General features: G+C 48.8%; 1 protein-coding gene across 6 annotated transcripts in view; it reads right to left on the bottom strand.

Annotated features, from left to right (window-relative positions):
• The window catches only part of NHSL2 (NHS like 2), a 56,552-nt gene that overhangs the window by 4,480 nt on the left and 35,173 nt on the right, over positions 1-16,899 (bottom strand). The window contains exons 2-7 of one of the 6 annotated variants that reach the window (XM_024744069.1): positions 13,901-14,028; positions 13,399-13,594; positions 11,413-11,544; positions 7,839-10,166; positions 6,229-6,361; positions 5,280-5,386 (exon numbers count right to left, since the gene is read on the bottom strand). In XM_024744069.1, the coding sequence (XP_024599837.1) occupies positions 5,280-5,386; positions 6,229-6,361; positions 7,839-10,166; positions 11,413-11,544; positions 13,399-13,594; positions 13,901-14,028 (3,024 nt within the window). Of the gene's footprint in view, positions 1-6; positions 5,387-6,228; positions 6,362-7,833; positions 10,167-11,412; positions 11,545-13,398; positions 16,894-16,899 lie in introns of those variants that run through there. The other 5 variants (XM_024744068.1, XM_024744070.1, XM_024744071.1 and 2 more) reach the window with 5 other exon arrangements.

The raw sequence follows: 16,899 nt of genomic DNA, 5'->3' as shown, positions 1-16,899 counted from the left end.
CACACACACACACACACACACACACACACACACACACACACACACACACACACTATAGGGATGCTGCTGCTGGTCCTGGGACCACGCTTTGAGAACCACTGGCCTAGGTTTTGGGCTTTACTGAGCAAAAGTAGATACCTATTTCACATAACCCATTACTTATGCAAATTTCTTGTTTTGTTAAACTTATTAAAAGTGCCTTAAATGTGTGCCTATAACCATTTCCTACTGTATTCCTCTACAAATATTTCAGAGTATTCAAAAATTTGTTTATTTCATATCCTTGTTAAAATCCTCATCATTTTTTCTGCCCTTTGACAAATGTAGCTCTTTTGTACCTCTTTCCCAGTCATCCGTTTAAATCCCAAATAGTTTAGTCAAGTACAGCTGAAATACACGCAAAGGCTTTGGAGGGACTGGGTGCTCTGGAATAGATCTGGTCTCATTCTCACACCAAGGGGAAGTAGTAGCACGAAACACAGATAAGCGTTGGGGGGCAGCCAAGGCTGCATGCAGTAAATTTGCGCCTCGAGGAAGTTCAATAATCTGGTACCAGAGATACCAGACAGCTGACATTGATCTGACACTGATTAGACAGTTTCACCTTTCATAGACAGGACACATTTTCACAAACTCTTTAAATCCTTGTGTTCTTTACTCAAATAATAAGTAGTATTAATTCCATTTGTGTAAAAATGTTAAGGTATAATAATTATCTGGGCCTTCTCAGTGGCTTTAGTAGCCATTTCTGAGAGTCCCTTGGTAGTAACCATACTGAACAGCACTGAGAATCAGGAGAATTTAATCGACCATCAGCAATTTACTTAGTTCCAGGAGATTAAGGTTTTTTCTATATTCGGGAGTTAGTCATCAGGGAATTTGACCTTTCCATGGTGAAAAATACACTTCTGCAACTGATTGATGCCTAAAATTCTACAAGTAGAACGTCATTCCTTTGGCTTAAGGCTTTTTCCCTGTTAAAATGCAAGTGACCCTCCAAAGAGGTATCATTAAGCCTTATAATCTCAAAGTAAAGGAATTTATCCCTTTCCTGAGAGCATGCTTTCCTTAGCAAGAAGGAGGACAAACGAGGACGCACTCAGAGTTGGTGCTAAGAAGCAAGGTCGGGGGGAATGGAGCAGACAGAGGAGACGGAGGATCCCAATGACAGACCTCCAACTCATTCACTATTTTGCTGAAGGGCTGTCCCTGTCAGCATCCCTATTGAAATGGGCGCTAACTTGCCACTTGGAGTAGGTTACTTAGAAATCGGCCATGTTTTCTGATAATATTGAAGAGTCTTTGATGTGTAGGCATACAAAGGTTTAGAGCAGTGGAAAAATAGATGGCAATAAAACATTTGGTGCAACAACAGATGGGGAGTTACCCCCCAAAATCGGAAGAACCATACATGTCCATAGAAAGAAGATAAACCAATATTACTTTATAGAGTGCAAATCGCAAGGCCGGGACGAGGGTAAGGCACTAACATGGCCCTGAGAGTGGGTGCCTCCTTAAATTTTGCACCCCAGGCACCTCACTCACCCCACTCTAGTCCTGGCCCTGGCAAATCATATTAAAGTGAAGCCTGGCCATTGTGTTACAGACTTGATGATAACGGAAGGTTCTCTGGAGGAACAGAGCACTGACTGTGAACTTGTTTTTTTAATAAGTAGTTTGTTGATGAGGAAGAGAGCAGGTGGCGTGGACATATCTGCTCAGACTGATGGGTCCAGCGGGATCACAATCTGACCCACGTTGTCGGAGAGTTAAAATGGGTGTCCGGTGACGTGCTTGTTATGAGAGCCTTGCAGACTCTCCTCTGTCTCTGCACATTCAAAGTAATGATTCCAGATCAACTGGTCAATCTGTGGTCAGTAAGCTAATGCAAGCTATTTTGCTGCCTGCGGTCTTGCGTCCTTAAAGGGTGAGCTGTCGGCTAGGGATGCAGTTCAAAGAAATAGGGACTGAGGGGCAAGTTGGGGCCATGTGGGAGGCCCAGGTGAGAGACTGAGACAGGCAAAGGACAGGAGACAGCAGCGAAGCTTCCTGTTGTGCTGAGAACGACTTGCTCCCTACCCTCAATGTTGGAACCACAAATACATAATGAACACCCACCAAGGGCAAAGTGCTCTTAGCTACCGATTAACCTCCTCCCCTGGGGATGACTGCATCTACTTCTGCCTAGGCAGAAGTCAGTCCAGTAGAGCCACCTGCTGCTATTGGTTAGAATCAGAGGAAACAAAGGGACAGAAACAACTTGAATTGGAACCTGACTTCCTGGGGCCAACTTCATTTCACCTGTATCCCTTTTGTATTCCACCTTCAAAAATTGTTATCACTCTTCACACTAGTAATAGCGGCAACAGTCGCTTCTCTGAAAGGCCTCCTGGAAGGGGCTTTCAGCCTCTCTTCTCCAGCCTTGGCAGAGTAGGTGCACGAGGCAGCAGACACTGTGGCTTGTGCCTGCGTGGAAGACAGAGTTGGTGCTATGATACCCAAGGGGAGGCGAGATGTTGAGTGTGAGGACTAGGAGAGTTGTCTGGTATTATGTTAATCAGAGATTGGTAGAAATTCTACAATTTGGTTGGTTGTTTGGGACTAGGTCCACCTGTTGCAAAATATTAAATGAATATTACCAGTCCTCAGTGTTACCTCTGCCCACATCATCTCTGCCCTGAATCCTCTTATGCTAATGGCAACACCACTGGGCATTGGAGGGCCATAGTGAAGATGTAGAAGACCTTCTAAAAAATTCCAGGCATACGGAGTATTGCAGGGGAAAACAAGACTCAAGGTAATTGAAAGACATCAAGGTGTCTGGATATTCAGCTTTAGAATCTTTCTGGAAAACCACCAGAGGTGGCAAGGTGAGGGGAGAGGCAAAACCCACTAGAAGTACCAAACAAGCTTCCAGAAAAGTTGGCGGAAGTAACAAGTCCTATACTGTGTGAGTCTCATACTCTGCTTTAGAGCTCATAATGGTTCTGGAGTAGAGGGCCCCGGCAGCCTTTCACTTTTGTTAGGCAAAAGCACAAACACTCCTTCATTTCCCCACAGAGGAAAATGTTTCCATGCTTTGGGATTCTGAATCCGGGGCAGACAAGTGTGTGGCATTCATATATAAATTAAGGCCAGGAATGAATCTTATTTTATTTCAGGCAAAGCCTCTGAAATTTGGTCAGGACCCTTGAACTAAATAGTTGGTTCACTTTCAAAAGCAACTGGGCTTTCAAGAACTGTCTATTATTTGAGGTGGCTTCTGTCTAAATCAGGGGGAGGTGCTGGGCCTGGCCTGTACTCAGAAGTCTAGAATTCAGAACTGTACCAACCAAGGGCCCAGGCCTAGGGGTTCTATGTGAGAGGCCCAAGTCCCCTCAGCACTCAGTGTGGTTTTCCAGCTGCTCTTCCGCTGTGTGGGCAGTTGGGCTAAAGAGCTTGCTTCTTATTGAGACCTGCCAAAATCAAGATCTGCTTGTCTCTGGGAGCAGTTTCCACATCCTCCAAGAGGCTGACCAATGAATCTGTTGGGTGGGGGGGTGAAGGAGGAAGAGGTCAGGGGACTCTCTTTGTGAAGCAGGCTACAATTTCATTTGACTTTCCTTTTTCCCTCTTGGGAATGGTGGACAATTAATCCTCCATTATTAGTCAGCCAGTTTTCTTTGTTCAGTGCTATTTTTTCCCCCCAACCTCCCAGAAACCAGACATATGAAAATCAAATGAATCACGGCTCTTGCTTTGCTTAGAAAATTGAACTGACAAGGAAAGTTAGTGTCTATAAGCTTTGGCAGGGGGTGGGGAGAAGGGGTCACAATGACTGTCCTGGGACTCTGTCAGCATCCAGTATCCCATTTACCCCAGTCCTTACATTCTCCCCCAGAAGGTTAATTGAAAATTGGTCAAACAGCAGAAAGTAAATGGCAAAAAGTAGCCCTGTTTTTGGGTTATGGGCCATAGCAACTTGCAAGGCTGCCTTTCAGATTTTGGATCTATCCTTTTAGTCTATACGTTCTCGGTTTGGAAACAGAGGAAGATTTCCTTTAAACAAGACCAAACCAACCACAAACCACAATCTGAAGTGAATGGTGGTGGGCAAGTTACACTTACTTTCTCTCCTTCTTGGGACTTTGAGGATGCTGCTCCTTCAGCTAAAGACTTCCTGTAATGAATACTATAAGCAAATGAAGCGAGAGTTCTTCGAATGCAGCATGAGCTGGGCACAGACACTAGCTACCGTTGTTGGCAGACATTTGAAGGATCTCAAGGCGCACATGTGAGTTACCTTGGATAGATCTGAGTGAACAAACGGCTGCCTTGTTTGTTGGCCAAGCTTGGTTCATCCAAAGCAACCCAGTTCTGACCTTTTCTAGCAAAGGGGGGTGGGGAGGGGGGGTCTATATGTTTACTAAAACTCATCACCCTGATCTCCGTGTAGACAATCAAACTGAAAAAGGTGTGAAGTTCAGGACAGAGTCACATTCATATTTTGCACGACAAAAGCCATCCAATCAACCTCATGCCGAAACAAGTGCACACCTGCAAACCTCTTGTGACGGAGAATTATACTGTGGCTGAAGAGGCATCAGGGTCCTTCTGTTTCTCCATGCAGGGCCATCAGGGCCTTGCTGGGAAAGTGAATAATCAGCAATGGCACCCTGTGTCCCCTGGGTTTGGCAGCCCCCAATCTGCTCTCTCACTGTGCCCCTCAGTGATAGGAGCCAGGGATGGAGCAGCCTGGTCATTGATTTAAAAGATGGCATATGTGCCCTTGCATCTGAGAATTTCTTCTGAGTGCATACCACGTGGGGGAAATAAGGAGAAAATCGGTAGTTAGTAATGGCAAGATTGTAAGTATGAGAACATAAAATGTCTGAAGATGATTAAAGTGCCTGATGATTTTAGTTCTGGATGTGGCCTCTCTCCTGTTGTCCAGAGTGTGAGTTAATGTAAAAGAAATGCAGGCTCTTTTGTTATTTCCATGGTTCCTTTTTAAAACCTTTTTTCTCTTCCCCCTTTTCTACTCAAGCTTAGTAACTCAACCTTGCTTGCTGAACCCAGGGCTTAGGTACTGGGGTTATCAGGGGTTTCGTAGTCTTTTGAAAATTGTGCAATAATTCGCCGAGCCAGTGGGTTAGTGGTCTTCAGCAGTTCTGCTGCTGAGGGGCGGGACCTTGGAGTTGCCTTGCTTCCCTTCTTCTGTAGCAAGGCCTTGAAATCATCATTTCTGCCAGCATCTAGGCTGGCACTGCCGCTTGACCCTGCAGAGGCAGCCAACTCACTGATAGGAGACTCAGCCGTGTTCCTTATTGGTGAGTGGGAGGTTGGTCTGCTGCCACCAGCAAAGGCCTCACCAGGCTCCTTCCAGCCAAGCAGCTTTCTTTTGGACCTAAATGAGAGAAAGTTTACTTTGAGTGAATTTGTGCGGCAGACATTTCCTAATGCTTCATATAACTTCACGAATGCCAGTGACACAATCTGGGAACTTCTATGCAACAGCCTTGTGAGCAGTCATACTTACCAGCTTTCTTTCTCTCCACTAAGTCCTCAGAGTCCCTTGTCTGGCCCCCTGTCCCTACATTCCTTTCAATGCCCACAGCTAGAGTCACTTGGCCTATGCCTGCAGGCTCAGTCCTGCCCAGGTTCTGGTACCAAGGAAGAATTTAAGGAGTCAAAGCTAGTAGCTCAATGACTCTGAATCAAGACAGCCCATGAGCTGATCCTGTTCTGAACTGGTGCTCCAACTCCAATAACTGGGCTGTTTCCCATTTCCTCATCATGGAGCCCGTGCTTTGTGCTTCTGTCCAATAACGGGGTCCCCGTCTGGTCCCCCTTTGCCTAAGCTCCTGCTTTGATGCTCGGCCTGGTGCCCCACTTCACTTCTTTGATGAGATTTTTTGGTACAAGGAATTCTGTGAAGGGTTAAATGTCTCTGACTCTAGGCAGAGCTGTGAGAAAGCAGATGGAGCCACAATAGGCCCTGGGGTTGCTAGGAGACGAGGGGCCTCTCACTCTGCACCTGGTCCTCCCTTCCCCGCCTGCCTCTCTTCCATTTCACCCAAAGATGTCAATGAATTGGAGGTGGTGAGGCCCTGGACTGGGTTCACTACGTGGGTATCTGAACTTAGTCTCCAGTTTCCATTCTAAGCATTCTGCTTAGAGGTAGCAGTTTTTCTTCTGGTATAAGAAGGAAAGGCAATTATAATAGGAATTTAGGAAATTGGTCCAGACCTGTGGATCACAGTAAATAAATCTTCAGTTGTTCGTGAAGCCACAAACACATCATCATCATCTTCCGCAATCCATTCGGCTGTTTTATCACTGATTACACTTTTTTCTTCGGTTCTTGGTTCCATCGAGCTCCCTAGGCATAAGAACCAGAAGGAATGACTTTGACCACAATTGTTAGGACAAAGCACATTCTCATATGTATTTCATGTGATGTTCAAAGCAGCTCCAGGAGGGCAGCAGGGCAGAGACTTGCTGTCTCCATTTTGCAGGGGAACAAAATGTTCCTAAGGTTAGTGATTTGGCCAACAAAACATGGAGGGGAGTGATGAAGATCAGCCTGGGTCCCTGTTCTCTCGTGCCTTTTCCATTACAACAGGTTGCCTGAGCAATCTCTCGTTTTAAATGCATCATTTTTAAAGCTCAAGGAGCTGAGAGCAATCTAAAACAATGACTCAACCGGTGGGTGGGAGTGGGACCTATCTGAATCTCAGATGGAGCCTGTGGAGTTTGAGGAAGCAGATTCTAAAATTACCTGTGGCTTTGATTTGTTTGCTTGTTTTAGTTGCAATGATTTAACTTACGTTGAAAGTCCAAATCAGCTTAAGGAAGGCCATAAGATTTTGATGTTTGGTGTTAAGGGTTTCAAAAAGGATGAGAAACATGGATGAACCTAGAGGACATTATGCTAAGTGAAATAAGCCAGTCACCAAAAGACAAATACTGTATGATTCCACTTATATGAGGTCCCTAGAGGAGTCAAATTCATAGAGACAGAAAGTAGACGAGTGGTTGCCAGGGCCTGGGGGGAGAGGGTGATGGGGAGTTATTGTTGACTGGGTACAGACTTCAGTTTTGCAAGATGAAGAGAGCTGTGGAGATGGATGGTAGTGATAGTTGCACAACATCGTGAATGTGCTTAACACCTACTGAATTGTACCCTTAAAAATGGTTAAGATGGTAAGCTTTACGTTATATGTATTTTACCACAATTAAAACAAAGAGAGACGAGAAAAACCCCCAAAAGGATGAGAAACATTTTCTAGCCTGGTCTTAAGGTTCCAGGAAGAACAAGGCTCAAACCATCCAAGAAAATGAGCTCCCTTTCCTCTAGAAAACACTAAGAGAAGCTGCTGCTGGTAACATATTCCACTGCTTGAAGCCTTCCAGCCTGCCATAGCACTTGAAACTCAGGCTGGGAGGGTACTGAGTCCCGCGCATGAAACTAAATTCAGTGTGGCTGGTGAAAAGTGCCATACGGTGACGTGGAGAGACAGTGCCTAGGGCAGGAGATGCCTGCCTGAGGAGGAAGATAAGCTCCTAAGGTCCTAGGGTGCTAAGACCTAGTTTGATTTCATTAGCTCAGCACTGGCGGTTTCAGAGTAGTCTGGCCCAGGCTGGGCCTTGGAGATCCACCCCTGGGTTGGTCCCGATCCCAAGGGCAGTGAGACGGATTTAGAGTAACTCAAACCCTCAAGAGGTGTACCCTACTGATTTGGTCGCCCTGGGATCAGGATCATTATCTGGGGGCATTTGCTTCTGCCCCTGGCACTCTGTCCTCACCCTCACCTCTCCTGGGATTGAAAGGAAAAGCCAGCAGACACTTTACTAACCCAGAGGGCTTGCCTCCCTTTCACTGTCAGCCTGTGGCGTGGAGGTTGTCCTTGTACCCGCCGATGGCAGGTGGTCGCTAGTTGGTAGACACTTGGCATCTTCCTCCAGGGTGATGATGGGACTGAGAGGCAGCCTTGGTTCAGCCGTGTAGGCCTCCATTTGAGTTGCAGGTGAGGTGAGAGGCAGGTACAGCACGCTGGGCTTTTTTGGTACAGGAGGTGGAATCTTGCCTTTCTTTTTCTCAGCTTCTTCTTGGCTCTGGAGGCTAATTCTTTCAGGTAGGGCTTTCCCCTTGGGGCCCTCATACTCCGTACTTCCCTGGGGAGGTTGCTGTGTTCCTGAGAAGAAAGCACCAGAGGAACTGGAAAAAGGTGTGAAAACAAGAGATGAGGGTGCTGTTGACTCCCCCAGGGTTCTGCCCTCAGGGAAGCTGGAGGACTTTGGTTTCCGCACCACCGTGTATATATCTTGAGGGAGTGGCCTCATATGTTGAATTGAGGTCTTGGGGGTCATAGCCAAGGTAGGCGAAGTTAGTGGGTACTCCTCGGGGACAGACGGTGGCTTGTGGACCAAGCTTGGAGGCCTTCGGGCCAGTGGGGGCTTCTCGGCTATGGGAGGTTTTGCCTTTCTCTCTGGCAAGGTGAAGACTTCAGCTCCTGACTCCTCAGCATAGTCAGGGCTCTCAATATCATCTTCCGGTTCAGACTTGCTGACTGACCTCAGGCGAACAGAACGTAAGTCAGACTGAGTAACCATGGGCATGATTGGCTGGTTGGGGCTAGTTTTCTGGGCCAGCTTGGCCCCAAAATTTGTATCCGAGTGATGCCGGCTCACCTTGGTTTTGCTTCGGATGGAGATACTCATCCCAGACAGGTCCAGGTTGGTTGAAGAGGTCAACGGTAGGTCAAACGATAGCCGTGACTTGGACATTTTCTCCACTGGTGATGTTGGGGGTAGTGATGACTTCCTCTCAGGTACCACTGGACGCACCCGGACACTGCCACTTGGAGGGGGCAAGTGGCCCAGGGTCAAGGACATGGAGACAGTGGGTGTTGGTGTCTCTGACTGGCTGGAGTATCCACTGGAGGGTGACATCAGCCCAGTGGGCCTTCCTGGGGAGGATACCTCCCTGGCCTCCACCTCGATGGAAAGCTGAGAAGGCGTTGTGGCTCTGGAGGTGGAAGGGGAGGCGAGAGACTCTGAGCTGCCCTGAACTTGGGTGCACTCAATGACTGTGGTGCCAGTGGCAGTGCTGGAGCTGGACAAGGATTGGTAGGTGTCACCAGACTTCCAGTCAGTAAGATACCAGTGGTGGGCGAATTGTGTACCTTCTGGGTCTTTGAAGGTTGGCACAGCTGGGTGACCCTGAGTATCTGGGTGGGATGAGTGATGTCCTTGGTGTTCCAAGGAGAGGCAAAGGCTCCTGGGCCTCTGGTCCTTGGGTAGCGCTGACCCACCGTCTGGCAAGAGGACTGGTTCATCTTTGACCAGCGAGACACTGCGAGTCGGTGGGGAAGGCTTCTTCTTGGCCTTCTTGAGTGAGATGCTCTTGGACCTCTGCCTTCTTTGCTGGGCCTCCTGTTGGGCGCTAAGGGAGGCAATGTTGTCGGCACTGTTACTGCCCTCAGAACTTGTACTGGCATAAGGCAGGGCACAGGCTTCACTGGCCTTCTGCTCCTCGTCATAGTCCACATCCGTGGTGCCTGTGTCTGTGGGTACAGACAGTGACCGCTCCCGGAACCTGCTGGCCCCACCTGGGCCTGTCTCCAGCCTTGAGGTATCACCAGTCAGGAGGCCAATCTTGGAGGGTTGTTCTGATACGTGCCTTCGTTGAGTAGAATGCTCAGAGTAGCCAGCAGACCCACCGCATCCTGCTGGGGTATCACGAGTGACAAAGAAGGTAGCAGCCTCCTTAGGAACCAGAGGTGGCAATGTGTGCAGAGAGATCCAAGAATTCCCAGAGGAAGGACTTTTTCCATTTTCATTGTCTTGACTGCTCTGAGCAGTGGCGCTTGGAGTCACGTAGGTAAAAGCATCTCCCTTCCAGGAAGGGGAGAACGTTGATTCTGTTGGTCCATTGCAAGAACTGGGGACGCTGTACACCATCCCCATGCTCTCCATGCCAGGGACTTTTGTGCCACCACGTGCCTGGAGAGGTTCTTCCGGATCACTAGAAGGATTTCTCAATACTGGCGAGGTGAGATTTGGTAACTGAGCTTCCTGACTGATGGCAACTCTTCCGTGAACACCTCCTGGAACTGAATGGCTGGGCTTGATGTCTGAGGTGGTAGAGCAGGCCACACTGCCTGTGGGGCTGTTGCTGTGACCTGGGGGAGGTAAACACAGAACGTTAGTGGTGCAGCCAGGGATCCCCCAGCAGCAGCTGTCACTAAAGAGACGGGAGCACCAAAGTTTTGCCAAGAAGCATTTGCCAACAGCTTGGTCAGAATTCCTTGGTTCTTCCCTTCCATAGATGAGGATACTGGGGACATTGGGTCCTTGCCCATCACCACACAGTGAGTCACAGGGTGCCCTTGAATTGTCCAGATGGCTTCCAAAGACTTTCCAGCTTTGAATATGCCTTTCAGAGCTGGAGTGGCACGTGGGACTACCATGGGTTTTTTCTAGGCTTTCACCCCAGGCTCATGAAACGACCACAGACCTCAGCGTTCACCTCCTCTGAGATGAGAGCAGAGGCTTTCGAACTGATAAAGGACAGCAGTGTGAACTTCAGCTCCAGCAGTGCATTGGGAGTATGCCACAGCTGGAAAGTTCAGAGTCTGGTTGCACTTTTGACACCTGTCACTTTTTAACTTGGCAATAGGAAAAAGTGAGAATAACCTACAGATGTGAGGAAACGATTCAGATGTTGAAAATCCCCAAAGATTTTCTCATATACACAACAATTATTATATCATGATGATGTTATATGATGATGATGATGATGATGGCAACGATGACGACTACTCTTATGATAATTTATAATAACAGCCACCATTTGCTGAACACATACTATGTACCAGGCACATGGTAGGAAAATTACATACAATAACTCTGACCCTCAGGAACATTCCACCGGGTTGGAATCATCATCCTCCGTTTACAGATGAAGAAGCTGAGGCTCAGAGAGGTTAGGGAGCTTGGCTAAGGCCTCACAGTTAGTAAGTGGAGAGGCCAGAATTTGTATCCATATCTCTCCGGTCTGTGCTCTTTGGATGGCCTTCATTTAATGGCAGTAATGGTTTTGTCAAGATGGCACTTTTAGTGATGATTCCCCCTCTTAGGCATCTATCTGCCTAAATTCGAGATACATAGTTATATTCCACTTATAATGGGAAATATATACATAACGAATGTATTAGCCTGGGAGACCTGCTCTCCATATTTGGTTGCTGCCCTTGACAAAAGGTCCTTGGTTATCCTTAATTACTATATTAGCTTTTTCAGGACATCCAAAGTCCCTCCTCCCCCCCAATCGTTCCTGTTCCCTGTCACAGCAATACCACTTGGGTTGCAGAAACGGTGAGAGTGAGCAAGGGGAAGGGTTTGGGGGATCAGCTATGGTGGGGTCACCTTGGTCTCGCTGGGAATAGTTAGAGAATCCAATAATGGTCCGCCTCCGCCTCAGGGTGGACTTGGGGTTCACGGCTGTCTCTGTGTTAAACAACGAGTGTCGCAAACTTGCATGTTTATCAAACTGCTGCCCTGTAGCCAAAATAAAGACACTTGGGTGCATCCTGGTTTCTGTTTACAGTATGGCAGAAACTGGCCTGAGGTTGAGAGAAGGGATGATGGCAGTAGCGATGAGCATGAATAGCATCCAGGCAGGCGACCCTTCTTCCCCATCCCTCCCAACTTGGCCCTGGGCACCCGCAGCTCCAAAGCACGCATGCTAGCTTTCAGAGGTCCACCCGATGTCACCTGTGAGTCTTAGGTGGCCGAGAGCCATGGTTTTCAACCCTGGCTACATATCGAAATAAACTGGGCAGCTTTTCAAACTCTAATAACTAGACCCCATCTCAGAACACTTAATACTCTGGGAATAGGGCCCAAATAGAAGCATTTTCTCAAACTCCCCAGGTGATTGATTGTTCAGATGTACAGCCCGGGGTGAGAACCACTGGAGTGGAGAGACATGTTGAGACTAGATATTGCTTGATTGCAATCTCTTCTCAGATCAAAGCCTTTATTCAGGCCGATGAAGACAGTGTCTCCAAGAAGCTGCGCCATCCCTCCCCACTATCCAGGAAGCAGTCTGATAGTCTGCCCTCCAGGCACCTGATCACATTTGATCAAAGTTTGCCCCTGCGTGGTGATTGAGATCTATTTTTCTCAAAGCACCCGCTCAGTCTTTGCTCCTATGGAATTGCTAGGGCAGGGGCAGGGCGGGGGCAGTGGGGTGAGGTTTGCTGCTCCCCTGCACTGTCTCTCATTCAGCGGCTGCCTAACCAAACCCTCCCCTCTCAGCCCCATGGCCACATAGGTACCCCCCTCCACAGAAAGTGGCTCTGTGGGCAAAACACAGGGCCAGCCTCGTTGAGAGTAAGGTAGAAGTTCAAAAACAAAGCACCCACCATCACTTTGTGAGTTTCTCCTCTCAGCCCTCACACCCCTTAGTACATCTCCCTAGGCTCTGGGCTCTATTTCCTGTCTCTAATTTCCTGAGATGACACCAGTGGCGCTGGATTACCCTATATCCAGGGAGCGTCACCGCCTGTGGCCAGAGCTGTCCTCAACATCTTCATCAACTTCTTCCAGCACACCATGGGCTGGCACTGGCTCACAGGGTGCCTCTGGTCCCCTTGGGTTAGGAGGTCTTGATTTCATCAGGCCGTTGGCCCTATCTCCTTCTGAAATGACTGACCCTCTTCCTCTTCCACTTACAGCCGGTGAAGTGTGGAGAGTGAATTAATAATGGGCATGGTACAGGGTGCCACATGTCCCCAGAGACACAACCAGCTGAGCTGCGTACATTATTTTCCCCATCTCAAGGTAGTACTGGATCCCTCTTTGGTCTCACACAAGTGCAAGAGGCCCACCTCACTAGGAGACTGAGTGATGACTCAAAGTGCCACAAGGCCCTTGGTCTGTACTCTGGGTCTGATCCTCCCGTTTAGTGCTCGCTTCGGCAGCACATGTACTGATCCTCCCGTTTACCACCAGCACTCTGAACCCCACACTTCCCCTGCGACTCCTATCTGTGTGCTCCAAACCCGGCTTCTGGCACAAGAAGTCTTCTTTCCCCAAACCAAACATAACTCATACACTCTAAGTTTCCACAGATGCTCCAAAGAGCACATGAATTCATAAGGTTTTAGAGTTTTCTGTTAAGAGAGTTTCCTTTGCCATCAAATGGTCTCAGTTAGTGTGGCAGGGCCAGTAGAGAGTGAAGAAAGTGCATGCCTCCGTTCCCGGGCGAGAGCCATGACCTTGACAGTGCAGGGTGAGCCAGTAGCAAAGAAAGTCTCGCTCCCTCCCCCAGCACCCAGTGCATTTGGAGAGGATGATCTGTAGTTGGCATGGAGGGAAGCGAACAGAGGCGATGCTAAACAACTCTACCGGAGACATTGATGGGCACGATGTCAGAGTGCGTGGGACAAGGCTGAAGCCATCGCTTCTCCTCTAGGACGGGCAGAGGGAAGGGACTATTCCAGACAGCTTGCTTGTCGGCTGTGGTAGGCAGGCTCAGGGAGGCCTCAGGGGCCCTCACACCCTGCATGGTAGTCTCATCCTCGCTCAGCTGCCATTTTGTGGGCTGTTGGGAAAGAAGGTGATGGGAAGGGTGTGCTCCCGACTGGAGACGAGCCGTGCCCACAGAATGGCTGTCTAGGCAGGGTGGTTGGAGGCTTCATCTGGGAGGCAGGAAAGTGTGGACAGGCTGCCAGGCCGGACGCCTGCCGTGCAGGTCCCATCTCGGCAGGGCCTCAGGATGGCTCTGCTGGCGAGCAGAGATGAGCAGCAGCTTCCAGTGGGTAATGTAAGCAGTTCCAGGTTCCCCGTCAATGGGTGCGGAGCGAGCTCTGCATGCTGGCTCTCTCAGGTGGGGGAGGAGGCAACTCACCATCAGTACAAACTCCAGACGCCTGGCAGACTGGGGCCTTGGGCTGGGAGTGGGCTCAGGGGCCTCATCAGCAGAGCGGAAGGTCTGCCCCAGAAGTCTGGCCTCCGAGTACTGTTCCTCATATTCTTCTGAAAAACAGCACAGTGGATACACACTCTAGGGAGCCACGGCCAAGCGGTGGGCCAGGGAAGGACCATGAGCTTGGGGCTCCTGCTCTAGCTGCCAGGTCTGACTCTCATTGTTTCTTTAGGATAGTTCCCGGCGTCTGAGCCATTTGGGAATGGAAAAATGCCTACTTCCTATGAGGAGAAAAGAGAGTCAATGGATTTGAGTTGTGCAGGTTCGGGGACCAAGCCTTTGTCTCCATGGCCCCCACCTTAAGTGCTCAACTCAGGAAAGAGGCTCAGGATGCAGACGCCTTTTGCTACTCTCTGCTGCAAGATTCTCTCTTTGAAGTCCTGCATCTCTTCAGGTTTTCTGCAACCCTACCAGGGACATGACCTGTGTGAAGCACAAAGAAATTTGCGTTGGGAAGTCCAACATGGAATGCTCCCTTGGATGCTGAGAACTCTTACCTGAGCCTCTGAGGGCTCGGTTCCCTGCACCTTAGTCCCACTGTGGGGGGCATATCAGGTCCAGGAAGGAGAGGGAAGGTGGAGGTAGTGGCGGAGGAGGAAGGAGTAGTTCGGGGGCATCGTTGGGGAATAAGAAGGATGCAGAAGATTTGAATGGGTTTCATTTAAGTGATGAATTCAACGAGTGAAGGAAGTGAGACTAAAGAACAGTCAGGACTCTGCACATTTGAACAGAGATTTGAAGAATCATAGAAACTTGGGGTCAGGAGGGGCCTCGAGGGTTCTCTGGTCCAACATCCCATTCTGGGCTCCGGCTTCCTCAGCATCCCTTCCAGGTGTTTCTTCAGCCTCCACACACACCTGCCTGCAGAGGAGGGGAGAAGCCTTCCTCCCAAGGTGGCTCATTCCATCCAAGGACAGTTGGGGCTTTCAGGCGTGTCAGGAAAGTTCTTCCTTATCTTGAGGTAAATTGGCCTCCCCCTAGGTTTCCACCCACATGTCCTCATTTCTGCCCATGGTGGCAACACAGAGCACACTGACTCTTTCTTTCTGCATAGCAGCTCCTCTCTTATCTGAACACAAGGCTCATGGTGTCCCTTAGAATCTTGCTTCTCTAAGCTTGCCACTGCCCTGGCAGGGAGGTGGGGTCATGGCCGTTGTTCAGTTGGGTGGCCCCTCTGCAGTTTTCTGTTCTCCGTAAAAGTTACCCTTTGTTGGTATGGATAAATGACAGCTAATAAGACCTCTTTTCACTTTTAATGTTCACTCAGCAAATGTCCTCTTGGGGATCCAGCCCTGTGCCAGGTGCTTCTGGAAACCGGAGAGTAGTAAGAGATGTGATCCTTTACATTCAGAAGCCCAGTCTGGTTAGGTGGACAAAATATATACCTGGGACTAGTAGATGAATGAGTAAATGAATGAACAAATGAAAGAAAAATCAGTTCGGAACTATACAAGTCCTCTTGAGCTGGATGGTACAAAGGGCCTCGTGTGAGTGCTTAGGGAGGGAATGATGCAAAGTGCAGAACTAGTGTTAAAGGTCTTTTTCGATGTGGCAAGAATAGAACTTGGAAGAAAGTGTAAGGATTGGAGTGGGGAAGAGGGAGTAAGAGCTTTTAGGCTTGGAAAAGAGGCCCGAATGGGAGAGTGAGTGCCTGGAGGGTGTGAGGAGCTTGTGACTAGCACTGGGGTTTTATTTATATTATTTTCTCGAGATCTAACTTACCTAAAGTGCACAAATCTTAAGTGTGCAGCTCAGTGAATTCTGACATATTCATGCCCCTTGTAACTGCCATCCAGATATTTGTAGCACCCCAATAGTCTCTCTCATAGCACTGAGTTTTAATCCTATTGCCACTTACACTGGATAAATCCCTCTGGTCAATGTGTATGTTCTTCACATTGTAAGGTCCTATCGGGGACCACAACTGTTTTTTTCTTTTACATTAATTTTAATATTGTGTCTAAATCAGCCTATGTTCCAAAGGACACAGACTGGGAGTAGATGTTGCATCGTCTCTGGGTCTCTCCAGCTGCAAGATACTCTTGCTAATCAGTTTATGGACACCCTATTTTTAATTCTCACAAAATCATGCCATGTGGGGAAGTGGAATCCCCATTTTAAAGACGACTGACTAATCTGAAGCTCAGAGAGGTTGGGTAACCTGCATAATGTCACACAGCTAGTTAGGTGTGGGATTCAAATTAGATTCTGACTCTGTCTGATTTCAAAGTCTCGGTTTTCTCATTCTGCCTGGTGCAGGCAATCTGACTGCTCAGGCATTATGGCTGGGCTGTTTCTCTGGGTTGTGTGGACCCAGCTTTGTGTACAAGGTGCTCATCAGTATACTTCAGAGACATGGGGTTGGGAATTGGGGATGAGGTGAGCTCTGAGTGCTGTGTATTGGGCTTACTTTGGTGAGGCAGGAGCGACCCAGGAGATATGTGGACAAGGTTATTGCCAGAGCAGAGTGAGTGAAGCCCAGAGTGGGAGACCCTGCAGGTGCCTCTTTTGTCTTTGGGCGCCGGGATTCCAAAGACTTGGGCGATGTTGCAAGAGAAGGCCTGAGGGTATGCGGGCCCATATTGCGGTAGTCTCTCATCCAGCGCTCTTTGTAAATGACTTGACCCATGGCCCTGCCTCGGCCTCTGTCCCTTTTCCCCCAGAGACTACTGAACTGAAAAAAATGAGGGAGGGGGACCAGAGGGTGTAAACAGCCGTAGAATTAGGGCTTTCGGAGTCAGTAGTCTGGAAGGTGAGAGATGGAAAGTGTGTGTTTTGTTTCTCAATAGGCTTTCTACTATTCTCTCTCTTTATCTCGCGAGTCCCTGTCCTCTTTCTTCGTCGCCTCCCTCCGGACGCTATGCATCTGTCCCGTGGGCTCCGGCCGCAGCCCCCCTCCCTCTCTGTACTTTGCAACAGGC

The sequence above is a fragment of the Neophocaena asiaeorientalis genome, unplaced genomic scaffold (genome assembly GCF_003031525.2).
Source record: "Neophocaena asiaeorientalis asiaeorientalis breed wild unplaced genomic scaffold, Neophocaena_asiaeorientalis_V1.1 scaffold333, whole genome shotgun sequence".
Classification (NCBI taxonomy): Eukaryota; Metazoa; Chordata; class Mammalia; order Artiodactyla; family Phocoenidae; genus Neophocaena; species Neophocaena asiaeorientalis.
The sequence above is the reverse complement of the archived record's forward strand: the minus strand, read 5'-3'. Positions and strand labels throughout refer to the sequence as shown.